Source organism: Nylanderia fulva, unplaced genomic scaffold (assembly GCF_048542155.1).
Source record: "Nylanderia fulva isolate GAGA-0341 unplaced genomic scaffold, ASM4854215v1 Scaffold29, whole genome shotgun sequence".
Taxonomy (NCBI): domain Eukaryota; kingdom Metazoa; phylum Arthropoda; class Insecta; order Hymenoptera; family Formicidae; genus Nylanderia; species Nylanderia fulva.
In genome coordinates this window covers 379,460-407,071 of record NW_028190358.1, presented here as the reverse complement: position 1 = coordinate 407,071, position 27,612 = coordinate 379,460, and the positions used below count along the sequence as shown (strand labels likewise).

Here is a 27,612-nt window from a genome sequence, read left to right as displayed (position 1 = left end):
GTTAGTAGAGAAAACTAACAATGATAACATTTGCAATGTTCTTTTTTTACTAGGTATATATATCACATCATATATTTTCAATAAAAGCAGATAATAGTTTCACTAATAGATTGTTAATGTTTGTATAAACATATGCATTATAATATTTACGTAAATGATATCCCTATAAGCGCATGATATTATTTAATATTCTAGGCGTATTCTTAGAATATTAAATATTCTAAAAATACGCCTAGAATATTGCTTAAATATTAAATAATATCATGCGCTTATAGGGATATAAACCTTTATTGATTCATATCAGATCTAATATATATATATATATATATATATATATATATATATATATATATTTTATCGATAGATAAATAAATTAAGAAAATTAAATTTTTAATATTGATCATTAAGTATCGATAATAAATTTGATCTCCTTGATTTATTTATAATTTTAAAAACAAAAAAGTATTATTTTATTTGTTCAAAGCTTTTTTTGCTCGAAAACAGGTTTCATATTGTACTGTTTTTTTAAGTACAATTTTTTCATTATAAACATAATATACATATATGTGTAAATCAAACACTGAAGAACGAAAAGAAAAAGAATTTCTTTGATAAAAATAATGCTATGTTTGCTATGTACAAATTTACCGGGCTAATCTGTGATTGGTTATCGTACAGAAAATGTCTAGGATCTTCTTGCAACATCAGCCAATCAGCACTTAGGATAACATTTCTATTGTTGCACATCCTAAATTCTCTCAGGGTATCGATTCTGTAACTTTTTTTTAAGTGAAAACGTGAAAAGTGAAAAATTCCCGCCAATCACGCATTGATTCCAAAATGAAATCGATGTGCGATTGACGGAAATTTTTCACTTTTCACATTTTCACTTTAGAAAAAGTTACAAAATCGATACCCTGATCCTGATTGGTTGTTGCCAGAAACTATATAGAAATTCTCTATTTGAAAATAACCAATCAAATATAAGTATAAAATATAAAACTCGTCATATAACAAGTGTAGTTAGCGTTCATACAAATTTATACTCTTTATGGACATAGCATGTTGTTTATTGTTCATATCTTATGGATGCGGAGTTTTCTTTTTTCTTGTGTATCAATAGAGGAGTGATTTCAACATGTTGGACCATTTTAGTTGAATTTTTTATCAAATAAAATTGCCGGTAAATGTTTAATTTGGGATATTTTATTTAGATTTAAAAATACATTTATATTTGAGGCTCTCTTTGCATAAAAACATAAGTTAACAAATTTTTTGTATTGATTTTAGTATCATCGAGTGGCGGGAACTTTTGACTAGTATTGAATAAATCGACTATCGGGATTACATTTATAAAGAAACTCTTATTCCTGCCCACATATATGTTTGTGAGTATATATTTAATCCTTTATTTTAAATTTCTTATAGAAAATATACGAAATAATTTAATAACTATGATCATTATAACATCAGTGTTATAATTAATTTTATTAATATATATGTATTTACTATGACACAACAGTAATATTATTTTCTATTAATTATGAAAATATAATTAGAGTTATGTATGTTTTGTAATTCTAACATTAATAGAGAAGTAAAAAAGTATGAAGTTTATATCTTTTTATCAATGTTATTTTTATAAGAACATGATTCATCAGAAAAATACAATAAAAAAGTGAATCATTAAGATTATGATTATTATGAAACAATTCAGTCTATCAAAAATGAAATTTTATATTGAATATTTATAAATATACTTTTAGAAGCTTTTATAATGATGTTGAAATAATGTATTATTGATTTTTGTTAGATTAATCGTTTTACAAGCTGCATCTACGGCTTGTGTCATAGCTGGTGTACCACAACTGAAAACACCAATCTTGTTTATCTGAAATAATTGTTTTTTTTAAATGTATAACTAATAGAAAATTTAAAATGTTAATTTAAAAATAATATGATTAACACTATTCACAATCAATACATATACTTACAGTAGGATGTAATTTTTGTATAGACAGGAAAAATTGAGAGAATTTTGGACGTCCAAAATGTGTCACTGCTCTCAGTCCAGTAAATAAAGATTTGTTTGAAATCTTTTGAAAATGACGTTCACAAATATACTGAAAATCATATTCAGTTAGATATTTAAAATTCTCTCAAATTAATATAATATTTAAAAACATTAAAATATCATTAAAGGCCAGCTCGCCAAAGGAAATCATAACTAAGAACTATAAGAGTCGCTGTACGAGCCACGAAATATATTTTGCTTAGACATTGCTAAAACATTGAGGAACAATTTCATATTTCAAATATGAAATTGTTCCTCGATATCTTAGCAATGTCTAAGCAAAATATAAATATTTCGTGGCTCGTACAGCGATTCTTTATGGTTCTTATAATATTTAAAATATTAATATGATATTTAAAAGATATCTTACTAAAAGTATTGTACGTAGATCAAATTTTTGATAAAATTGAGTAACAAAGATATGAATTGATACTGTGTTATTGATATCTGCTTTCTCTAGCTCTCTTAGTATATCGATCATCCATTCAAATTGTTTTTGCGTTCTTGTCACCCAAATAAAATATACCTGCAAATTAAAATATTTTTATACATATGTTCTTTTTTATCATTATTTAAATTTAAATAAAGTTGTTAATGTTATTTTACCTTTTTGCAACCAAAGTTTAAGCTATAGTTTGACTTGAAAACAATATCCTTTAGTATTGATGCAAAAGGTGTAACACCTATACCACCACCAACCATAATTGCCACTTCATATTTATCCCAGTCTTGATGACCTTCCCCATATGGGCCATCCATGTGAATCTATTAATAAATAGATATTTAATAATATATGTCAAATATATATTTCATTAGTAAAAATTTTGTAAATATATATATAGAATTTTAGATAAATAATGATACAAGATGTACCATTGGTAAATCTTCATTAGACATTGTGCACAATTCTAATTTCTCTCTAATATTAGTGGTCCATGGTCCAACTGCTCGTATATGTACACTTAAATTCGTTTCATGTGGCGTGGATGATAAAGTAAATGGATGATACTCATTTGTCTGCAATGCTGGACATGCTATTCTAATCCATTGACCAGATTTATATTGAAAATTTAAAGGTTTTGGAAATGCTATATATGTTACACCTACAACATTTTATATATATATACACACACACACACACACATATATATATATATGACTTGAATAAGAAAACGACAATATCTCGCGATAATATTTACCTGATGGTAGAATTTCTGCTTTGAGTATTGGTATCTCTATCGTTATTCTAGTCACAGTTACAACTTTATCGAGAATAAATAGAATGACTGGTCCCAAGAAAAAATAATGAAAATATGGTTCCTGTTATAATAAATTATAAATAATTTTCAATTTTTATATAATATAATTTTAAATTTTAAATATGATTTTAGATAATGTATTTTTTTATTATATATATAAGAAAAATTAAGAATCTTATATAACAATATTAATTACTTGTACTAATCTTCCACTGCCATGTAAAATCATCAGTATGTAAAAAACTGGATACAAGGAATGTACAAGAGAGAACCAATTGTAGAATGACTTGCGTACCATTGGCAATGAGCATATAAATATTAATCCAGTTACAATGGTTAAAAATATTCCTGTTATACCTGTCATTGTACCCCAACACCAATAATGGAACTTTGGCAGCTCATGTGTTCTAAATACAATAAATATAATAAATAATTTATTTTTATTATTTAGAAATTGAATAATTGAAATATTTAGATAGAAGAGATGTAGACTTACGCGTGGAAATAATTGCGAAACAAACACGTTAAATCATCAGCAGTTTGCGTAGATATATGATAAAAATTAAAACCATGTCCAATTATATGTAACACTAAAAATATTAAAACGCGAATAAACATGAAATGTAATTTGCTTAAATTAAGATTAAGAAATTTATCTCACCAGTAAAGACCAAGGCCCAATAAGCGATATATTTATGCATTTCTATCGCTGAATCGAAAGGAATGTAGAACTGTAGAATTGTGGTTCTAAGAATAGTGATGGTGTTATGGCACATCATAATTATTAATGTGGAATAAGTGAACATCATAGCCGATGCCGCACCTCTCGTTATAGCAATACCATGACCCAATATTCGTCTCAAACCAGAATGTTCTCGTTGTATAGAATAATCTATGTAAAAGAGCATTATACAATTATAATTATTGGTGCAAAAATTTAAGTTAGAGCTTGTACTGTAAAAAGATTTTTGAAAAGGACATACAGTACACTCTCTCTGCGAAAATCCCAAGCAAAAACAAGGTATATAAACATGCCCAGAATATTTGCAATCGTTTGTTAGCGAGGTATTTCATTATAGGATACCAATAATCGTCCGAGTGTTTCTTCATCTCTTCGATAATTTTCTCGTTCTTATCGATAATTTCGCTATTACTTTTTTCCTCTTTCGCATTTTGTTCGCTTTCAATTTTACCCTCGATTCTACATTGTAATTCATTTGGATCGGCATATAGACTCTCCACCGTCTTTTGTACTTCGCCGATGAATGTTGATCTAACTGTTTTCACACCTGCGTGAAGTTTTCTGCTGTTTTTCCCATCCACAGGCACGTTAAACTCCAGTTCTGCATAATTAAATTTATCATTGAAGTCGCTGAGTATCTGTTGAAAATCCTGTAGATTTATAGTTTCTTTGTTTGCCAAATCAGCGTGATACATCATGGATTGCACTAAAGATTCCAATTCATTGTCTGTTATATCAGCATTTCCAGTTTCCATAAATGATCTAAACCATTATTTAATATATAATGGATACATGAAAAGATAGAGAGCGTATAGAGAATAGTGTCATGTAATTAAATAATTTAAAAATATACCTTAACATAGCTGAAAACTCTTCTCTTTTAAGTTTTCCTGTACCATTGATATCATACATATCAAACATTAACTTCATTTTCTCTTCTGCAGAACCCTTTAGAAATATTACCAACATGTCAACAAATTCTCGAAATGATATAAAACCATTCTTATCTTTATCCACTAGATTAAATATCTGCAAATGATTGTGTGTGTAATCTTTCAATATATTTATACGCATTGTATTTACACATTGCTTATCAAATTTAATGTAAATATTACTTTCTTTACGAATTCAGCGTCCGGCTTCATACTCAGAGCTTCCGCGAATTCTATGATAGTTAATTCGGTGTAAATCACTTCTCTTGCAACTATCGAATCTATCTGTAAGATTTCTTCTTCCGTATGTGCAATATGGAATGCCTGAAGACACAATTGTGAATATATATTTATATTTAATATTGTTTAAATATTTCATAAAACAAAAAAGAAAAAATACCTGTGCGAATACAACGCGAAAAAACATTTCCAATTTCTTTTGACGATGCTTCTTAGTTATTGCTTGCTTGAGTAACGCTGAATATGAAATATTAGTTATCATTTGCATTGAGCAGACATTTCCAGATGTTGCCATATCCGATATAAATCTTTCGAATACTTTTATAAATGTGCTTCTCAAAAAATCGGAATCAAACTTCAACACTAAATCATAACTATGATGTATGCGGATTAAAATATAATGATTATCAGACGCGCAATAAATCTGCAAAAAAGATTTGGTACATTTGATTATATATTTATCAATTTGTGTTGTTATGCAGTAAATGATAAATTGACATATATTACAAAAATAATATATACCTTGACATTGCTATTGATTGGAAAGTCCATTGCGCGTATCAAATATCCCAATTGATTTTTCACTTCCAGTTGATTTTTTCTGATGTTTGGTATTAATATTACACGTCTGAATGCAGTTTTTGGTTCTTGCCATTCGCTAGCTATTCATAAAAAGGAATATATCTTTATTATACTATATGTATATAAAGAGATAAGAGAGCAATATAAAGAGATGTATATACTTCTAAACTCTTACCAGTATGTATGATATCTACATTATCACTATGGTCTACTTTTATAATAGTTTCTCTCATTAGTTCGTTCTTAAGTTGTATCTTAAAGATTATTAATACAATGATACCTGCGTCAAACTTATCACATTATATAGTATGTCCATAATGCCATCACATAATAATTCAACAGTAGCAAAAAATGTTTACCACAGAAAAATGTTGATACACCTAAAAATGTAAGAATGAAGGACGCACTGCTATTCGAAAAATAATCGTAAGTCCCAGGTTCAGTGCAATTCTCGATTGTATGTTCATTTATTTGATCAACGTGAAAACAAGAATCAGTTGTACATTCGCCTTTTTTAACAACTTTATTATTAATACAATTGGGATGTATATCATCCACTGAAAGAAGACAAATTTATTTATTTTTGGTATCTTTAGCTAATAATTAAACAACCTTATATTTACACATGTAATTTTTCCTTCTCTTACTTCTTGTAGGAACTCTAAAAGGATTGCTTGGAATATCATTCCAGTCCATTTTAGTGACACACATTAATACATCGTAAAATGATAATTGTTCTAATCTTTCAGTTTCCTCGTAAGTAAAAAGTCTAGGAATAAAGGCGTGACAAAAGTTTACCTAATTAATTGTACAAAAGATGTAATATAATATAACGATATAATTACATACTTATTGTCGAAATTCTTGTACCAAAATCTATCACCATTGCGTATTCGTTGAAATTGATCACTGATTATATTTTGAAAGAGCGGCCCAGGTCCATCGTCAGTTTCTAGTATCCCACCTACCCAGATATCCACATCATCGAACGAGTTATTGTACAGTTTGAGAAATTCATCTCGAATCTTAAATAATAATAAATAAAAAATATATTTCCGTAATACACTGCGATTAAATATAAGAATTTTTATTTTTATACAACATACCGTTTCATTCACGCGATCAAAATAGGATACATTTTGAACCTCCGATAGACCGTATGCACGACGAGCACTGTTGTAATCAGGTACTCCGTGATCACGTCCTCTCTGAATATTAAGTGCCATTAAATCTCTCCTTGAGAATTCGAGTGGCCCAAATAAACTGCCTCGCAAATCTTCAACGATCTTATGATCTTCCTCTTCGCATAATTGAATAGCCATTCCCATTAGTAATTTCTCTACGTCGATAACATCTTCTAATCTCTTCAAATTTGCATACAGAGAATTCTAAACATATGTAATGGTTGGTTACATGTAATTGGTAGACCTTTACATATTTTATTATGTATACGTGCTTTGTCGAAATTTTAAACATACATATGTGTATACATGTATATACACACGCGTACACATAAAATTGTTAAAATACCTGTGACATCCAATAATTGTTGCATGTTCTAATTGGATATGATTCCAAGAAACAATTATTCCTCCCATAATCACGCAAGTATACACCTAGCATTATGATTATCATTAATGTTATTACTGCACATTCTATTATAATAACATACATATTACTATGATCTTTTATCAAATCAAAGGTATAAATCGACTCTAAGTCAACTTGTGTTGCTAAATGGAAAGCACCATATATATGAACAAAAAAATAGACAGATTATGACATGAAAATCGATATTGCTCTCATTTGAATGATTTGTTTGTCATTAATATAAACTCATCTGGAAAACGGTATATCTTTCTAATGGTAATAAAAAATCGATGCATCATTTACCTGGTGGAACCAAAGTGTGTCCGAAGCGAAAAGCAGCCGATTGAAAAAATTGCTCTATTTGCGGATCGATATTAGGATTGTAACCTTTAAACAACGAATAAATCAATTAGGATTAAATGCAAATTACGAGTAAACAAACATTTTAATTAAACATGTAGTGTTTATTAATACAGTCACATGTTGACTGAAACTCTATTTCTATTTACCCGTATATACAGGAAGTCTGCTTCCCAACCATGAAGGCAACCATTCGTTGACGATAATGTGTTGCTGGGTCGCAATCACCCATTTACGAGCCTCGTTGTAAATCTTGTCGCTGGACCAATTTGGATTGCGACGTTTAATATGAGATGCTACGAAATTGTGCCATCTGAACCATATTATACCAAAAGTCAGTAGAAACGGATTTTCATTTCCTCGTGGATTTCCCAACTCTAGAACATAACGTATGAAATTGCATATATTAATAGCCACAGATATTATACCGAGTAAAAATATTGATTCGCATCCGAAATGTATTTTCTTCGCCCGTTGAGAGATAAATTAATGCTGCGAGCGACGCGTTTTTGCGTCGTTGATGCAACTTGCCACAGAACCGTCACGAAGATGACTGTGCGAGACGCGCTGAATATGGCTCTCGATGAGGAATTAGCCCGGGACGAAAAGGTGTTCATTATCGGAGAGGAAGTCGCCGAGTTCGACGGCGCTTACAAAATTACGCGCGGTCTCTGGAAGAAGTATGGCGACAAGAGGATGATCGATACACCGATCACGGAGGCTGGATTTTGTGGTATAGCGATTGGCGCGGCGCTCCTGGGCTTGAAACCGATATGCGAGTTCATGACCTTCAATTTCGCCATGCAAGCCATCGATCGTATCATCAACGGTGCCGCCAAGAATCTCTACATGTCTGCCGGCAAATATCCCGTCCCCGTCGTGTTCCGGGGTCCCAATGGTAATGCCAAAGGCTTGGCCGCACAGCATTCTCAGTGTTTTGCCGCGTGGTACATGAGCGCACCCGGTTTGAAGGTTCTATCGCCATCAACCTGTGAAGATTACAGAGGCTGCTTGAAGGCAGCTGTGCGCGATCCCGATCCTGTCATAATGCTGGAGAGCGAATTGCTCTACAACCTCGAGTTTCCCGTGTCCGACCAAGCTATGGACAAGGACTATCAGATACCTATTGGCAAGGCCAAGGTGGAGAAACCTGGCAAGCATATCACCCTGGTGACGCATGGCCAGGCGTACGTGTATACGCTTCAAGCGGCCGAGATATTGGCTGGACAAGGGATCGAGGCAGAAGTTATCAATCTGCGCTCGCTCAGACCCCTGGATTGGGATACCGTATTCAAATCCATCAGCAAGACACACCGATTAATGACTGTCGAGCTGGGTTGGCCGAGGTGCGGAGTAGGATCCGAAATTGTTGCGACGGTGATGGAGAATCCGGTGTTCTTTCAACTCGACGCACCCGCAGTGCGATGCGCCGGTATCGACGTTCCGATGCCTTATTCAGAGAAGATTGAGTACGAATGTACACCAAAGGATCATCATATAGCCGACTATGCGAAACATGTCTGCGGCACAAAATTCTAATACTCGTTTATTTTAATATTGCTTTCCGAATAAAATTTTACTACTCACTGAAATATCTGGTAACGCTCTCGGTATAATGTCGAGAAACGTATTGATGATGATGAATAGGTGGCGGTGGATTGGCCATCGGTAATCGGACGGTATTGTAATCGGGATAACCGAAGTACGATGATGCGAGTTGACCATCTGCCTGCAATATTCCACTGGAATTTGTCCTTAAAACGTCGGACCATGCTTTGGATGTGCCGTAAATTAATCCACCGTCGATGAACGGTGTAATCTCATTTAGCTGCAACGTGTCGATACTTAGTAAACGAAATAATTTAATATCGTTCTTTAAAACGAGAACGATACTACTGCATTTATAGAGCAAACATTATCCAAGTATGTTACCTGTTGACGAGGATTGTTCGGCGAATGACCGGTTCGATAATCATATCGCGTGCGTAAAACTGGCATTTTTGTGTGTCCTAGTTTAGTTTTGTATCGATGATTTTCCGGAATATTTACGTTGATATATTCGGGTGGGCACGCCGGTCTTTGAGCATCTAAAATTTCCTCCACCACTTGTTGACCTAAACATAATTAAAAAAAAAAAAAAAATTTATTATATTGCTCATCATAAAGGTAAAAAAAATTTCTTGTGTTTTTTATCACAAATATATCTGATAAATATTTTATCTCAAATATATATTAGAAATTTTTTTTGTAAATTATTTTATATAGATATATATATTTTTATAATTTCTATAAATGTACAAATGCAAGTACTTGATAATCTTGAAAGCAGTTTAGTGATATAAATCGTTTTTACGTACCGAAAAATACAAGTAAAGTGTTTCTTCCCGTTCTTGACTTTGATCCAATTTTTCCACTCAACAGCTTCTCACTTAGCTCTAATGGTTCTGGTCTATTAGAACCTGAAGGCTTGTATACTCCATCTTCATAAGCGGCTGGCAGTCTTCTTAGCAATGGAGTGTCAACTGCACCTAGCTCTGGTCTACCAATATTATTGTACCACCCATCGTAACTGGGGTATTCGGTGGCAATGTGATACGGAGAGCATTTATTCGATTCAGAATTATTTTCTCCCCAACAACCAGTAAATAACCAGTCTGTTAAGTCTTTATCGAATGTTTTATTAACGGATTTCTTATCCGGTTTTTTGAAATCTGTCAGGTATACAAGCATATTTTAATATCTCATCAATTTATTGCAAATATAAATATAAAAAAACATATGAGAGACGTATTACATTATAAAACTATTAGATTTATTTCTATAATATGAAATATGTGTAAAAACGTACGCTTGTTTGGATCTGGCGTAGAGGGTTGTTCTGTTGTATTCTGCGCAGCAATTAATAAAAAATTAATTGTGATAATGAATAAGTTCAATATAAAATACATGTTGTAGCTCTTCTTCATAATATATGCGATCATGTTACGTAAAACTTATCTGTTTCAGTGCACTGTCTATTCACTAATAGATCTACAGCAACTTTTTAAACGCGAGAGAATATCGTTTGCAACGAACGGTTCGACTCGACCACTTCCTTTCTGCCTGATAAGCAAACAGGAAAGCAAAAATGAATCATCGATGATGATTATAATTAGATCATGAGCGAGATGATTACGAGTTTTTTTTCATAATTTACTGTTCCTGAGTAGCTATAAATATTTCATTTGCGTAATTGCGAAATTAAGATAAACAACATATGAGATAACTCAAAATGTACTCGCCAAGAAAGAAAGTCCTTTGGTTCGCAATTATCAGTAGAATTACGATATTAATATTGCAAGTAATTTTCAATGCCTCAATTCCCGACCATCGTGCAGATGCGTTTAAAAGACCTTTGAGTTTCGCAGAAAAAGAAAGGTCCCTGTGGGATCAAATAATTAATTTTTTATTCAACGGTCTTACACGTTGGGATGGAGAATATTTTTTACACATTGCGAAATACGGGTATACGTACGAGAATACTATTGCTTTTTATCCATTGTATCCAGCTATGATTCGCATTGTTGCCATTATTTTGATGAAGATATTGCCTATATTAAACAGCCAAAGTATCATGATCATTGCTGCAATGTTCATTAATTTTGCGTGTTTCGTAAAATCAGCTCTAATTCTTTACGATCTTACTCAATGCGTATTCAAGGATACCATAATAGCTTACAAAGCAGCGATACTTTACTGTATAAATCCAGGCAGCATATTTTTTTCAGCCGTATATTCAGAATCCATGTTTGCGTATTTAACATTTTACACTATGCTCGGGAGTATGAAATATACGTCTACTATTTATTTTCCATTAGCTTTGTCGACTTTAACGAGATCGAATGGTATCATTAATATGGGTTTTCCTATATATTTCGGACTTAAGAACTTGTGTGATTCTGCGTCGAAAGAAATTGAGAAACATAAACGCAACATATTGTACATTTTTAAATTAATCACATTAAAAAATTATTTCACTATCTTGAGCACAATAATTATATCGCTATCTCCGTTTTTTCTTTTACAAATATACAATTATATTAAATTTTGTACTTCTTCATTTGATAAATCGTTACTGCCAATTCACATTTTACAGTACGCTACAGAAAATAATCTAATATTACCAGGCACAACTGCCTCAATATGGTGTAATGCTACTATTCCTTTAGCATATTCGTATGTGCAAAAGACATATTGGAATGTTGGATTCTTAGAATATTATCAATTTAAACAAATTCCAAATTTTATTTTAGCTTGTCCAATATTGTACATTATGTTGCGATGCATAAAAGAATTTATTTGTGAATATAAGGATAAATTATACATGCTAGGACTTTTTGATAGTAAAAGAAAAAACGGAAATACTATTAAAGTAAAGAAATACCCGTTAAATATGTTCGTCTTTGTGGTACATGGATTATTTCTAACCGTGGTTTGCCTATTCTTCGTACATATCCAAGTCAGCACACGTTTATTAACTTCTGCAAGTCCCTTGATATATTGGTATTGTGCTTTGATCACGTCTCATAAGAGTATCGACTATACTGATTTAGGATATGAACATGGAGAAAACGTTTGCTGCAAATGGAAAGTATTTTTTTTATCACAAAAACAATATACATTGCAAGATAAACTTGTACTGTTCTATTTTATAGGATATACAATTATAGGATGTTTATTATTTTCAAATTTCTTACCATGGACTTGAGTCACATCACATTCCATATATATTCCATATGCTTTTTTTTTGTTAAGAATGTTTTTAAATTTTTTGAATATTGTTATTGTAAATATATTATATTTATTATAGTTTTCGTATATATAACAAAAAAAAATTTTGTAAGCAAAAATTTTGCTCTTATAAATAGTATTAAAATATATTAATTTTATTTTTAAAGCTGTATTTAGTTTTTTTACATATTTTATAAACACATATACATTTATGTATGTGTTATATGTAGAATTCTGTAAATATATTTATCAATGAAATATATATTTATTTGTACAAAAAAAATCGCCTATGTATTTATTCGTAAGTTATCTTCTAAAAAATATATATTCTATTTATTTACAATTCAGTCCTGCAAATATTTTAGTTTGCTTTAATGTGTAGTTTCTTATGTTTCAATATCTCGATAGGTGTGAGATACAAGATTTGCGAGCAATCAGGACATTCGTATGCTTGACTATTAGGTTTACGTGTGATATTTTCACTTTCTTTATCAACGTTAGTTGCATGTGCGGTTATACAACAGTTTTGATGTTGAAGTTTTTCTATACTCGATAAAACTGCTTGAAAATTACAATTTTGACAATGCCATTCAGTTTCGTGCATTTCTGTAATTAGCTGTTCACTCCAATCAGTTTCTCTTATACTGCAATAATAAATGATGATTAATCTATTTTAATAATAAAATAATATCTCTATTAATTAATTCGATATTCTTTTGCACTTACCAATTATATGTAATACTGTCTGTTACACGAATTCCACCTTTAGTTACATTTGGTATACTCTTAAAATCAGCTTGGAAAGGATTAGGCTCTATGCATATATTATTATTGTCATTGCCAACATAAATCATTTTTAAATCGGCCGGTAGCAACCGTTTTATCGTATACGGTACTGTAGTGTGCATATATTCGATCAATTCTTGAGTAAGATTTTGCTCAATTTTACTAAAATCTTTCATTTCATTATTTGCGTCATCAGATCCTAAAAAAATGAGACATTTATATTAGTTTTACTATAAATATTATAGATATAAAGAAAAGAAAATATAATTCAATATTAAATCAGAAATATATCTTGTACCTTGCAACTGCTGCTTTAATAAGAAATCCCATTTATTTCTCAATTTAGTCGCTCTCATTAATAAAGTCTGACCACTGTCAGGAACAGGGAATTCTAACATGAGCCATGAATCGCATACCATTCTGTAAAATGTAAAATCCGTTATTATATTTGATTAATCTTTTTCTTTTTTATTGAAAATTTTATATATTGTAAAAATGCAGACATTTATTAGTACAGTGCACATAAATTAAAGTATAGGCATATAATATATTATTATACTTACAAGGAGAATATACTATTTGTGTCTATTTCACGTGCAAATAGCAACAATGTTTGTGCAGCAGGCATTCTCAAAGTATTTACCAGATATGGTTTTGTAGTTTCCAAAAGTGATCTGTCATACGTTTGTTATAATGTATTTAATTTATTCATGTTTGAAATATTATGTTATAAAATAAATAAATACTTACAGATATGCCAGTATCTTATGTTTAGGGCTGACTGGATTCTTACTTTTAAACCCTGATATCGATATTATATCTACTTCTTCAATTTGCAAAACCTGTGGATGATTTCCAAAGAAGCTCATTGGATGCAACGCAACATATGGTTTTGCTTTTGTGTGAAATAATTGTTCACTCATAGACTGAAAAATTTAAAGAATATTTGTACAAATTATAATATAGGCACAATATATAAACGAATATATAAATTATAAATAATATAGGATATATAATTTTTATTATACCTTGCAATAATTAAATTCGTCAGCACAAGCAAACTGTGGATATAAACCACTGCACAATATTAGCTTTAACATTGTCAAATCTTTATAGCTACACGCAGTGGATGCTGTCAAAAGATTTTGCACTTGACTCGAATCATTTCTCATTCGAAATTCTATATCTTTTATGTCGAGCTCTCCATTGTCATCGTCATTATCTTCCAATTGTATATTAAATTTGTTTACTTTTAATTGTTTACGTCTTCTAGATTCACTTTGCTTGTAAGTTCTTTTGAGAGACTTTAAAAGTTTTAGTTCTCCATGCCTTATCGCACGTTCCGCACTTGTCATAGAAGAGTTTGGTTCTGGGAGACTTTTAAGTAATTTACAGTCCTGTAATGTAATCAAATATATAGAATATTAGATATATTATAATAATATTGTAAGTATATTTGTGTGTAAAAGATGCACAAAATAAATGACTAACTTGAAGTAATTCTTTAAATTGAGTCCTTAATTTTGTCATTTCATAGAATCGCTGCTCCTCTAATCCTCTCCTTCGGCACCACTTTCTGCTACCGCTACCACTGCCTCTATATTCTTGAGAATTTTCTTGTTTCACTTCCAGCCATTCTTTAAACGCATTCAGCAAAGTTATTGGATCACCATGATCAGATTCTAATTTTTTTCTAGAAGTCTTTAATATTATTGATATTATTTTATTGTCAAATTAAGTTTTTTGTAACATAGTTTCATTTATTAATTTATTAATTACCTCGCATTCTGCATCTCTGTATGCCCTATTGGTGAATGGTGTTTGTATACTTAGAGCAGCCGCCAGTGATAATACAGGTTCCACTTGATGGAAAATGGATCCCATTATTAACATCTTTCCTATTGTAATATCAACAGGGAGTCGTGCCAAGGTTTTACCAATACACGTGATTTTTTCATTATCCGTGAGTGCACCCTGATTAAAACGTTACATGTTAATATTTAGGATTTTGCAAGAAAAACAAAAATGCAAGATTTAAAATACTAACGTGATCTTTTAAAGATAATATAGCGTTTTCTATACTGTCGGCTGGCGGTGGCTCTATAAATGGAAACTTTCGCGCATCAGGAAGTCCCATTGCTATCATTTGTAACAGTGAAGAATCTAAGGGTACACGTTGTAATTCTGGTGTCGAATATCTTTCCAATACCTTATAGTCTTCCTCTGAATAAATTCTATAAAAAAAAGTATAATATCGTTTATTCTCAATCTCATATGAGATAATATTATTTATAGAGAAAATAATCATATATTAATTGCCTATAACAAACTCCAGGTCCAGTCCTGCCTGATCTTCCTTTTCTCTGTTCTGCACTGGCTTTGCTTATCCAGAATTCTTTTAACTTTTGCATTTTACACGATGGGTCGTAACTCATTTCCTTCACTTTTCCACTATCAGCGACAAATCTGATTCCATCAATAGTAATGGAAGTTTCTGCAATATTAGTTGCAACAATGCATTTTCTAACACCTTCAGGTGCATAGTCAAATACCTAGGAAAAAATTTTTTTTATAAATTTGCTATAAAACAAAATAATTTACAAAGATACGCGAAAGAAATGCACACCTTATCTTGTTCACTGATGGAAAGAGTACTATGAAGTGGCAAAACAATCCAATTATTTTTCTTTGTACTATATTCTTTGGCAGCATCTACAACTGCAGTAATTTCACTTATTCCACTCAAGAATATTAATAAATCACCTTTCTCATCAGCTAAAATATTTTTATTATTGTAATTATAACAAAGTAATGGCAATTTTAATTAAAATATAGCAAACAGTAAATAATCTTAATTTTTAATTAAACTTTATTACAATTAATGTAATTATTACTGCAGAACTGGAGTTTGTTAATATAATTAAAATGTCTTTCTCACCTGGATATTTTTGATCAATTAGTTGCATTATTTGCACATATGGACTTGGATTAAATCTGTCATTTTTGTATTTAAGATCTTCTACAGTTATAGGACGGTAAAGCAATTGAATAGGATATAATCTTCCAGGAACCTAAGTATCCATAAAAAATTTCAGTATCACATATATATTTGATCAGTGTTTTTTTAAAGTATTTAAGTATTCTAAAAATAGACTGTTTAAATATTTTATGTGGCTTACTTCTATTATTTTAACATCTTCTTTTGCAAAATAATTACTGAAGAGTTCTATATTAATAGTGGCAGACATTAGCACCAATTTCAAATCAGGTTTTTGATAAATAATACATTTCATAATGCCCAATAATAAATCTCCATGCAGATGACGTTCGTGCACTTCATCCAAAACTATCACATCATATGCAGATAATACTGATTCACCTGCTACCTGTAAAATAATTGATAATCAGTAAAATCTTTTTTGAAACTGTCTCTAATAATTTGTTCAAATGTCAACTGAAATATTTACTTGTCGTAACAATAAACCTTCAGTTATGAATGTAATGTTTGTCTCTTGGTTTCTCTGTTTCTCAAAACGTATCTGATATCCAATTTTGCTAAGATTTTCACTTAATGTTTCAAATGCGACTCGTTTTGCTAATGAAATACATGCTATTCTTCGGGGCTGTGTACATGCTATATTATAAATATAAATCAAAAATATAATTAGATCATATTAAATATTTAGTTATATAAATATAAGAAATATTTAGATCAACAAGTAAGTTTAAGCCTACTTTACCTATTTTTCGAAAACCAGCTTCATACAAGTATTGGGGTATTTGAGTAGATTTCCCACAACCTGTGTCTCCTGCTATAATGACAACTTGTTCCTTTTTCACCGTCTCAATAATTTCATCTTTATATTGGGCAACCGGTAAATTAGCCTGTGCGTCTCTGAGTTTTTTTAATTTGTTGAATTTTTCCTTTTGCTTAAAATCCAAGTACAAGACTATCACATCCTTAAATTTTAGCAGTCGTGCTTTCGTCAACTGTTTCGCTTCGGGGACTCGCGCAAACAATTCTCCGTACGATAAACCGAGCTCGAAATTTAGACAATGGGACTTGTGATATTTTGCCGGCACTCCGATGGAATTCAGAGCAGACTCGGCTGCTGATTCATCGCTGCTGTCACCCAATTGTTTCTTGACAGATTCGTATTTCTCGACGAATTTCCAAAAATCCACGACGTCGTGAATGAGATTCGAATTCGCTGCGAAGATCTTATTCAATTCGTGCTTATACTTGCTGAAGTAGAAGTCTTGGTCGCTTTCCTCGCGACTCGTCGAAGACGACGAGGTCCGCGACTCGTCGTAATGCTTTTTCCTGTAATATTTATCACGTTCGCGGCTGGACGAATATTGTTTTGTGCTACTCCTCGACGACATTCTTAATTTGCATATCGCGCCACAATTTCACTCTTTTTATGACAGTGATATTGTAAATGACTACGTTTACACGGCTATTGTTTGTGTCTTGTGTCACTCTGTCACGTGCTTAGAACATATGTTCTAAGGTCACGTGACTATCCGCCATGATTCTGATAGTACGAAAGCGCGTTATTCAAATATATAAAATGCAAAAAGGATGATTAAATCATTTCTTATGTAATTGTATGTACTAATTAATATTTATTATTTATGCATGTCACTCATTTTTTAAACAGCACTGAATTATAGAAAATAATATTGAACATAAACATAATTTAATGAGAGTACATCTGATTGGCCAATCAAGATGAAAAAAAACTAAAAATCTTAGTTACCTTTGTCCTGATTGGTCAAACGCTCTACCCGGCAAATCAATTTTTGAATACGACCCATCGAAATCTCGCGCGCGAAGAAGAAATTTTCCTTCTATATATAATTTTATACTTTCTGTTCCGACTAATTGTAAGCATGTGCAATGCATATATGTATATTGGAGGGAAAACAAAAAAAGAAGAAAATTAGAAGAAAAAGATACATGTAGAAAATAATTGAAAAGGTCAGATCCTTTTGACCTGTGTTAAAATACGAAAAGTGTAAAAAAGAACGCGTTATACTTACTAACATGACATTTAACATATAATATAAGTCGCTCAAGGTGAGATAAAAATTTGTTTCAAACATATAATTTTGAGTCTGTGTATTGAAATATTAATATCAAAATCTTGGCGCTTTCAAATTTTATTTATGTGGGAAAAAATGTTATTTATCGCGTTCATTAAAATCTCATACAGCTTTATCAACTTCTCACATTTTTGTTCAACGGTGCTGCTTGTTGCTTATCGCTCTTACACACGTGTATATATTTTCATTCATTATCGCTAACATATTCGTTTTTTTACAAATCCTCTATTTTCAGTTTTTTCATTGATCAATCATCGTATCATTGATTTATATGTATATGAAGAACGAATTTAATGACCAATTTAATACAGTATTATTGGGATTTATCTGAAATTTGCATTTAGATAACGGTTTGAAATGCGAGCGCTTTCTTTCGTATATCGCATCACACACCATAAATTAAAACTAAAATCGGAGCAGAAAACACGCATCATAAGATATTAGAAATAAAATCAATTTTCTCCAATGTTCACCAGTAGATGGACAGTGGCTAGTGATAGCAATAAGTGTTCGAGAGAGCTCTATCTGTGTTTTATCATCGTCAAGATTAGGGTCGCGCCTTGAGACGTCGCGTGTCTATTATCGTGCAGTATAGTGACGCACGGCGTCTTTTCAGAGTGTTTCTTCTCAAACAAAGATCTCGAGAGATCTCGGTAGAATCTCGACGGCAAACATCCGATGTGGAGTACGCGAGAAAGAATCTATATATCAAATTGTCGTCGAACGAGACCAATCTCGACGTCTGAATTTCCGTAGCGTCGAGATCGCTGGTGATGCACTGAAGAAGAAAAAGAATACTATTATGGCGATGTTTGGTAACGCGGTGCAAGCGAAGCTGGCGTCGATGGTGCTGATCGGCGCCGGTAGCTTCTTCGTCGGCATCACTCCCGCTTGCTTCATCTCACGCGCGCAACGTCTACAGCGGAAACTGCTGCTCTCCTGCACCCTGTGCTTCGGCGCCGGAGTCCTCTTCGCCACTTCGATGCTGCACGTATTGCCAGAAGTGCGTGAGGACTTGCCGAATCACGCCGAACTGGTGTACTCCTGCGGCTTCCTCGTACTTTACCTAGTCGAGGAATGCGTTCATTATTTCTGTTCATTAAGCAGCGCGACCGAGGTTCACGATGATTCCAGGCATAGGAGTACGCACGAGCGAGGGTAGGTCAAAGAGCTTCGGATGTACGAGTATTTCTATAATATACAAGGTGTTCCAAAATTAATAGTAAACCCGTTAATGGCAGGTTTCTGAGATCATTTGAAGACGTTTTTTCCTCTGCGAGAATATCGAGGGAGGCCGTCATTTTTTTGCATGTTCCCAATTTTTTTCATCATGTATCTTCATATATATAATGCCTTAAATTAAAATTCTATCAAAGTAAACTCTACATGAAATTAATAAAAGAATGTAATTTTGTTAATATTTTATTTCCACAAGGCTTACTTTGCGGAAGATCCCTTATATATTTTCAATTGCTTATTATAACTCGAAAATTATTGATGTCTCGACATTTTTCTTGAGGAAAAATCGTCTTTAAATTATTCCAGGAATCTACTATTAACAGGTTTACTACTAGTTCTGGGACACTCCGTATATATATATTTTTTTAATATATAAAATATATTTACAAATAATATATTCTTGAAGGAGCGCGTTTATACCGTGAGAAAAATGATTGACGCGAAATCGTAATACACTTTTTGTTAAAGTAATTATATATAACCTTTATCTTATTTTTTCAATTTGTATCTATTAATATTTAATACGAAGATAAATATAATTTAATTAAAAATAGTAAAAAAATAATTATTATAGTATCTGGTTTTCTTTTGTCGTCTCTGCGAAAATTTTTCCTATAGATGCGACGTTAATATAAAACGTTGCGATAGTATCAGAGATCATTCGTTATCATCGATAACCGATGAGACAATGTTTGTTCACAGTGAAAGTTAAAGTTTTCAAAGAGACTATCATATAAAAATTACAAAGCGATTTAGAGCGTGCTGCTTTAGAATTTTGTGTGAAAAATTTCTTAATAATAATTGAAGTAACTTGATATATTATATATAGATATATATTTTGATGCAAGAATAAAGAGAAATAATAGATATATACAGATATGATAATGTATTGTTTATAAATTTTTTTCTTTATTATTCTGACAATAAATCAAATATCTTCTAAATAATTTTATCGAATTTCAAATCACGATTTTTTTCGTAAAAGATTACGCAATTTTATTTTGAAAAGCAAAGGAACTTAATTTGTCTTCTCATCACTATTATAGGGGAAATTTTACACAAAGATAAATTAACGGTGATTATAAGTTTGATATAAAAGAGATGATGGCGAAAGATACATTTTTTTGTTACTTTTCTTTGTTCTCCATCGGGTGAAATAAATTCTGATAGTACAAACGATAGCAATCTTTCGCGCAAAATAATCGCACACTCGAAGAACTATCCTTGATTCTCGAGTAGTTTCCCTTAAGGTGAAAAGTGAGCTTATCTAGTAATAATATCCACACAAGGGAATGTGGAAAATGATTGAACTTGAACCATTGTTGAACGTCGAGACTCGATATCAGCTTTCCATGTTGCTATATAGTAACATATAAAGTTGACCCTGAAATATTTTTTACTATTCGCAATCGCAATAACAATCGAGGTCGAATATACATATTTGAGTGTCTTAATGCAATATGTTTTATATCTGTATTTAAATTATTTGCTTAGATTCACCTCTTTGCATTTTTAAGTTTTATATCCTTGAATAATACATATTAATGCAATATACAATTCTCTTGTGCACGATAACTTTATATCTTTACAATCTTTTCAACTTTAAAAAATGTAAAAAAATAATATAGTATTCCCAAGTAAAAAGTGAAATAATTTTGGATGATAGAAGAAGCGATTAAATGCCGGTTGAACAAACGATAAAGTGAAATTTCCTCGCTTTCAATGCGCATATCTTTGCATAATTTCGATTTTGCTTCTCTTTGATCGAATTTTGTCTCTTGAATTTCAGTTGTTTCAACTGTCGGGACCATTCCCATGGTGTCAGCTACAATGCCGCCACACAAGACAGCAAAGTTTACGTATCCGAGGGAGATGCGAGATTGTCGTTTAATCATCGACAGAGTTCCTTTGGTAACAACAACCCCAATAGCACATGGACGGTTGGCGGCTATGGTACGACGCGGTGCAACGCACACGACGGCCCTTCGTCGGGTGAGGAGACTACATTTTTGTGTCATGGAAATCACGGGGAGCAATACACCGACACTAACACCGGCCTTGCTGGTCTCGTCCTCGCTCTTACTGTACACGCCATCCTCGAAGGACTAGCGATAGGGCTGCAAACGCAAATCGCCGAGGCATGTTGCATATAATTTAAATAATCAACTCTGAGAAAAAATTAATTTAGAGTCCACGCTGTGGATACAATAATAATACAATAATACGATGAATAATCAAGCAAAATATTTCAATTAAATTCTCTCTTTTCAATTAAATTCTCTCTTTTCAATTAAATTTAAATAAGTTTAAATTTTTAATTTAATTACTGAAAAAAAACTGGAAAAAAAATATTATGTTCTCTATGCATTATATATATATATATATATATATATATATATATATATATATATATCTGTACAAAGTAAATTAAAACAGATGAATATAATAACATTTATATAACAATACAGAATATTCTCTAATTCGTGGAATATTTGTATGTTATATATACCAATATTCTTTTAGGTTTTGTTATTAACCGGAGCCGTAGCGTCACACAAATTTGTCGTCGGTTTCTGCTTGGGACTGGAATTGGCGGGAGTCAGCAAATCTGTGCCTAAATTAGTATTTGTAATTTTCGTATTCGCCATTGGATCTGTTATCGGAATTGGTATTGGCATGCTAACATTTCAGGTGAGAAAAGATTCTTTAATTCTTTCGCGTTCTTCAGTTTTTTCTTATTCTTTGACTCAACTTTAAAGTCGCGATATCTGTAGAAAACATCTAATTCAATCATTTGCTTCGAATGCATGCAGGTAGATACAGATTGGTCAAAGGTAGCATTACCGATCTTGCAAGGTCTGGCAGGCGGAACTTTATTGTATGTTACTGTGAGTGAAGTTCTTCCAAGAGAAAGAGCGAAATGGCACAAGAGTTTGCGCAGATTTGCAAGTATTTTGCAATTTATTTCGGTATTTGCTGGATTTATTGTTATTTTTCTTCTTAACAACTATGTAGGTGAGTGAACTCTGTGATTATATTATATTAAATTTTAAATTAAATTAAATATAAGATTCTTTAAAATAAATCACAAATATTTGAAATCGAATTATTTTGAATTAATTTACTAATTATAATATATACATAGGTATGTATATAATTTGACAAAGCTGTATGTATGTGATATATGTATATTCAGATAAGAGTTACGCCAAAACATTACGTTGTCAATTAAGTGTTTGACACTTTTTTTATGTAATTAAAAGGAATATTGTACAAAATATTTAAAACTATAATGCAGTTTATATTGATGTATTTGTTATACTTACAGTAAGTTTAATTATAAAAAAAATAGTTTAAGTATTAAAACAAACGATATATATAAGATTGTATGCGTACTTTATTAATTTCGTATATAATATATAAAAGCAAAATTAGGATTAAAATATTAAACTCTCTCAACGCAATGGTAATGGATGGATTTTTAACTTTTGTATCACATATATGTAATATATAAAATCTTTTGTAAAAATAATCTATACGCACACATAAAGATTCTGTTATAGAAAATCTGTTTTATTTTATTTTATAATTAATTTCTTATTGATTTACCGTTGATTAGAATTTGTGCTTAATGAAGTAGTAATGAATGTTTTTCAATAATGTTTTATCGTCGACTCTTTGACAGTTTTAGTAGGCCGCGAATACTTTCCTCTTTTATCCCTATATATGAAATGATACAAAACTACGTTTTAAAAAAGTTCTTTTTCTTCTGGTCCATACAATTTTCAGTCTGCCGTGAATGGCTCATATTCGCGGAACGTTTTTGTGAAAATTATCGTCGCGAAGCCGTATTCTTCGGCATCGTGGTTTTTCGCGAAAGCGAAATTAATCTCACGCCGTGAGAGTTAATTACGCGGAACTGTTTAAGACAGAAATGGCTTAAGCTCTCATCGAATTTGCCACAAATGGAGAAAAAAAACTTATAAGCTCTGTCATCATATGCGTTCATTCTTCAAGTTTCTCCGCTGCATAAACCAGCAATTCCGGGAATGGACTCGCTCCATTAGCGAATTACTCGGATATAACGAGCAGCTTTAAAAGGGCACATGCATTTGAAATCTTTAGTAAATATAATCCTTGTAGTATAAAACATGTAGCGCGAATGAAATATATAAATTTGTCTCTAATCGCTTTCGATAAAATATATTACACCGTATGTTAAATGCGCAAATATACAGTGTCTGACATAAAGTGTCACACCGAAAATATACAAGTAGATCTTGTTATTTGCAGATGATTTTTCCTCAGCAAAAATGTCGAGAGCGAGGCCAGCATTTTTTGCATATTCCCAATTTTTGCCATCGTGTATCTTTATAACTAAATCTTGAATTAAAATTTGATTAAAGTAAACTCTACTTGAAATTAACTGGAGAATGTGGTTTTGTTAATATTTTATTCCCACAAGGCTTAATTTGCGAAAAACCTTTTATTTTCAATCGCTTATAACTCGAAAATTATTGATGTCTCAATATTTTTGTTGAGAAAAAATTGTCTCCCAAGAACAAGCTCTACTTGTATATTTTTTATGGTGTAACACCTTATATCAGACACCCTGTATAATATATAAATAGCAAGCAAAACGTAGTTATTATTACAATTATTTTGCTTATATAGCGGCGCGCATTTTACGGCTACGTATGGAAGGTGGATGCTCCCGATGATCGATATGGCGTACGAAGATTAGATCAAGATCACTATTGACGTCTACTATATACATACAGCATATCGCGTTTCAGCGTTCCTTGGTGTAACGTACGGGTAGACGCGAGATAAAAGAGTCTCGTTCTTTTATTAGAAAATTTAAAGTCGACGGAGCGTTAGCTAACGCGACACGAACCCTCCCCTTTCTCTCTTTTTCTTACGATCCGCATAGAATAAGAAACTTGGATGAAATTTCATGAAACCCGTCGTCGATAGCCTACTTTTCTCCCTCGCGCCCTTGGCCGAACAGACGTAATTTCGACAAATAGAATGGACTTGACTGCTGCTGGAAACAAAAAAACTCAGCTCGCGGCGGAATAAGAAAGAAAGACGGATTTCGAAAGTGCACGCTTCTTTCAGCAATTTCACGATTAATCTTTTTCTTCTTTTAAATGTCAAAGCAATCTCGTGTCTCGCGAACAAAAAGTAGTTTATCACCGAATCGTGCAGCTTTATACGTGACATGTGCACCGACACCCACGTATATGTATAGGGTGTCACGCGTTGGAGGACGTCAATGTTCGTCATCAGTCTTCTCGTCGAGGTCATCTTAGGTAGTATACTTAGTCCTTTCGATATTTATGAGGCTCGAGAGTGTGCGACGGACGCTTTATTTTATATCTACGCCGTGAAGTTCAGCGCGCATGTTGGCGCGAGACCGCCATCTTTGTTTCTCTCTCTCTCTCTCTCTCTCTCTCTCTCTCTCTCGGCGTCATGTCGCGCCACTTGGTCGTCGCGCGACGATGCCACTCCGTGTTTCACGCGATTTTTATCCGTTCCGAATGATCCGCGCGTGTCAAATCAGTCGCAAAAGTGTCGAATTAAAGTGCCAGATGACAAAAGTATTATTATTTTCTCGATTTTCCAATTGACATTTGCATTTCTATCATATTGATGAACGACTTGAAAAAGTGGATCGCGAATTATCTATCTATTCCGAGTCACATCGCATCACTTCTCGTGGAGAGATCACAGGTATATAATAATTAAATAATCTCATAGGATAATAATAATTTAATATAATAATAATAATTATTATTATTACCGTTATTTGGATATAATTATATATTATAATCTCGTATTCTCGTATACATAATACATATATAATTGTGCAAGACGCTTGACGTTTGCTGCACGCTTACTGCGATTTTCGATATTCGATTTTCGATATTCGATCGCTCGAATATCGAAGTACAACGCGCATGTTGCCGCGCGAGACCGCCATCCGCCATCTTTGTATCTCTTTATCTCGCTTGAAGTGTTGCGTGTCGCACCGCTTTGTAGTCGCTCAGTGCTATCGCTCCGTGTTTCGTGCAATTTTTATTCGTCGGAAGTGATTCCGTGTATGTCGAATCAGTCGTGGAAGTGTGTGTGAGTAAAATGACTGAGGTACTGTCATAATTATCAATATCTTCTCAATTTTCCAAGTTTGTGTTTCGATTATGTACATGTCTTGATATGTTTTGAACAGGTTACAGTATATTTCGAGCCAATTAATTGTTCAATTACACCATTTGTTTAACTCGCGATTGTTAAAGCAATTGAATAATCATATCACGAGATAACAAACTAATCTAATTATTGATATATCAATATAATGAAAGAGAGAAAAAGAGAAAAGTAAGTTGCATCAAGTTTGGCATATATCGATCCACCATTTTCCGGTTTTGCGCGCAATTTGCATGTCGAGAACTCGCATCAGCGAGTTCATTCTTTTCTCGTTTCGTCGAAAAACGAGCGGCGCGCGCTAATAATTATTGCCAGTGATTGCGGTGTCGGATGAATGTCGATCGTGACGTTTGCAATAATTAGAATATACGTATGCGCAATCGGCAATTTAATCGCGTTTTCGCAATCACGAACGTGCGCGTTATCTGTCGAAACATCCCTCGCATCTATATCTCGCGTTATTTACTTATCCCGAGTATATCGTGTCACGCTGATCGTGCTGCAAAACGGACATCGCTATTACCATTACTGATCGTAAATAAACGCGCTTTATTTGATCTTCTAATCGTGCCCGTTTCGAATATATAGTACATATGTTAACCGTATATCGAATGAATTCAACCGAATCTAATTCACGAGTTTGCGACTTTGTCGAAACAGCAAATATCTTCCTCTCTCTCTCTCTTGTATCTCTTTTTCATTTTAATATATTTTAATCTATTTTCTCAAAAAATATTTTATGGACGAATATGAATATACGGATATTATAAACCGTGAAAGAAACGATTACATTTCAAAAGAACAATTTTTAAAAATTCATGAAATTAAATTATAACAGCGAACTTTATACTTTGCATTTTGCACAAATTAATTTGCATATACGAATATGACAAAATCATAGAAAATATTCACGAATAAATTCCCATATACGCATTATTTCATTTTACGCATAGTATATGTTAAATATAAAATTGTTCAACAATTTACCGGATGATTATCGCAGCACATTGCACAGCAAATTATATGTATACACGGATAACGATAAATTATAATTTCGTTTATTCCAAGCGTATTTTATTCTCATATATATTATTTTCGTATATTTTTCTAGAAATAAAATGCACGGGTGAAGGTGAGACAGCCAACGTGCGAAACATCAAGCGTTTCTAGCATTAACGCTGAAAAAAATAGAGGATGGTGAACAAGTTTTAAGAGACGCATAACGCACGAAAGATTGTTACGTTAACGCGATCGTAATTAGTCGCGTTGTCTTCTCGTTCGCGTATCGTGTGTGAGTGTTACCTGGATGGAGGAGCTGAATCGGTGCCAAAAATCACCGAGGAGTTGGCGTCGATGGAACAGCTGGCGGATTTGGCCAGGCGGTAGCGCAGGTGTGGCAACCGGTGAGTGAATTCCATCATTCATTATACATGCAATTTGTTTATTTATCATGACCCGCGCAATATCGCGATGCTTTTTTTGATCTCGATCTTTCATGTGATCGACAACGATCTCGATCGGGCAACGCGTTTATTCGCTTCTATAGAAAATATATAAAATATTTGTGGATCTTTTGTTTTGATAGTTTTTGTTTTTCAAATACACAAACAAGAATATGAGATATATTCGCAACAAAAAAATCTTTTATGAAATAAAATACATATACGATACCATATTTTTTGAACTACATATAACTAAAGCTGATTAACTGATTAAAGT

At 32.3% G+C, this 27,612-nt stretch overlaps 6 protein-coding genes across 9 annotated transcripts in view; 4 read left to right on the top strand and 2 right to left on the bottom strand.

The window, feature by feature from the left end:
* Positions 1–1,186: 1,186 nt before the first annotated feature.
* LOC114933142 (dual oxidase 2-like) lies at positions 1,187–10,772 on the bottom strand. 2 transcript variants are annotated; one of them, XM_085484120.1, is made up of 26 exons: positions 10,628–10,772; positions 10,137–10,490; positions 9,712–9,893; positions 9,367–9,607; positions 7,929–8,156; positions 7,723–7,806; positions 7,360–7,445; positions 6,936–7,217; positions 6,679–6,854; positions 6,477–6,598; positions 6,189–6,386; positions 6,005–6,109; positions 5,770–5,909; positions 5,408–5,671; positions 5,191–5,331; positions 4,929–5,104; positions 4,317–4,837; positions 3,995–4,225; positions 3,830–3,923; positions 3,530–3,740; positions 3,274–3,394; positions 2,948–3,177; positions 2,681–2,839; positions 2,445–2,600; positions 1,995–2,123; positions 1,187–1,891 (listed from the first exon to the last, which is right to left on the bottom strand). In XM_085484120.1, the coding sequence occupies exons 1-26, from the start codon at positions 10,758–10,760 to the stop codon at positions 1,763–1,765; spliced, it is 4,893 nt and encodes a 1,630-aa protein (XP_085340246.1). In that variant the 5' UTR covers positions 10,761–10,772; the 3' UTR covers positions 1,187–1,762. The 2 variants fall into 2 exon arrangements, with proteins under 2 accessions (XP_085340246.1, XP_085340245.1); XM_085484119.1 differs by having other exon boundaries at positions 6,679–7,217.
* Positions 2,327–10,882, top strand: LOC114933141 (pyruvate dehydrogenase E1 component subunit beta, mitochondrial). Its single transcript, XM_029305622.2, has one exon. The coding sequence runs from the start codon at positions 8,236–8,238 to the stop codon at positions 9,316–9,318; it is 1,083 nt and encodes a 360-aa protein (XP_029161455.1). The 5' UTR covers positions 2,327–8,235; the 3' UTR covers positions 9,319–10,882.
* A 76-nt stretch (positions 10,883–10,958) lies between these two features.
* On the top strand, positions 10,959–12,751 carry PIG-V (phosphatidylinositol glycan anchor biosynthesis class V). The gene has a single exon (XM_029305621.2). It carries the CDS (start codon positions 11,051–11,053, stop codon positions 12,524–12,526), a length of 1,476 nt encoding a protein of 491 aa, XP_029161454.1. The 5' UTR covers positions 10,959–11,050; the 3' UTR covers positions 12,527–12,751.
* Positions 11,138–17,849, bottom strand: LOC114933138 (putative ATP-dependent RNA helicase DHX34). 2 transcript variants are annotated; one of them, XR_014925015.1, is made up of 18 exons: positions 17,076–17,849; positions 16,803–16,969; positions 16,515–16,721; positions 16,274–16,406; positions 15,962–16,110; positions 15,655–15,887; positions 15,383–15,569; positions 15,115–15,309; positions 14,827–15,036; positions 14,364–14,732; positions 14,086–14,261; positions 13,899–14,009; positions 13,634–13,755; positions 13,276–13,534; positions 12,891–13,193; positions 12,516–12,783; positions 11,294–12,396; positions 11,138–11,200 (listed from the first exon to the last, which is right to left on the bottom strand). XR_014925015.1 is itself a non-coding variant. In XM_029305618.2 (15 exons), the coding sequence occupies exons 1-15, from the start codon at positions 17,719–17,721 to the stop codon at positions 12,911–12,913; spliced, it is 3,447 nt and encodes a 1,148-aa protein (XP_029161451.1). In that variant the 5' UTR covers positions 17,722–17,849; the 3' UTR covers positions 12,795–12,910. The 2 variants fall into 2 exon arrangements, 1 of the variants encoding a protein (XP_029161451.1); XM_029305618.2 differs by lacking the exons at positions 11,138–11,200; positions 11,294–12,396; positions 12,516–12,783 and having other exon boundaries at positions 12,795–13,193.
* Positions 17,850–18,940: 1,091 nt separating this feature from the next.
* Zip88E (Zinc/iron regulated transporter-related protein 88E) lies at positions 18,941–23,250 on the top strand. The gene is made up of 4 exons (XM_029305532.2): positions 18,941–19,602; positions 21,473–21,821; positions 22,207–22,374; positions 22,497–23,250. The coding sequence occupies exons 1-4, from the start codon at positions 19,247–19,249 to the stop codon at positions 22,704–22,706; spliced, it is 1,083 nt and encodes a 360-aa protein (XP_029161365.1). The 5' UTR covers positions 18,941–19,246; the 3' UTR covers positions 22,707–23,250.
* Positions 23,251–25,166: 1,916 nt separating this feature from the next.
* The window catches only part of LOC114933091 (dual specificity calcium/calmodulin-dependent 3',5'-cyclic nucleotide phosphodiesterase 1), a 99,596-nt gene continuing 97,150 nt past the window's right edge, over positions 25,167–27,612 (top strand). The window contains exons 1-2 of one of the 2 annotated variants that reach the window (XM_029305545.2): positions 25,167–25,419; positions 27,005–27,296. In XM_029305545.2, coding sequence (XP_029161378.1) covers positions 27,200–27,296 — 97 coding nt within the window. In that variant the 5' untranslated portion in view covers positions 25,167–25,419; positions 27,005–27,199. Of the gene's footprint in view, positions 25,420–25,692; positions 25,834–27,004; positions 27,297–27,612 lie in introns of those variants that run through there. The other variant, XM_029305544.2, reaches the window with a different exon arrangement.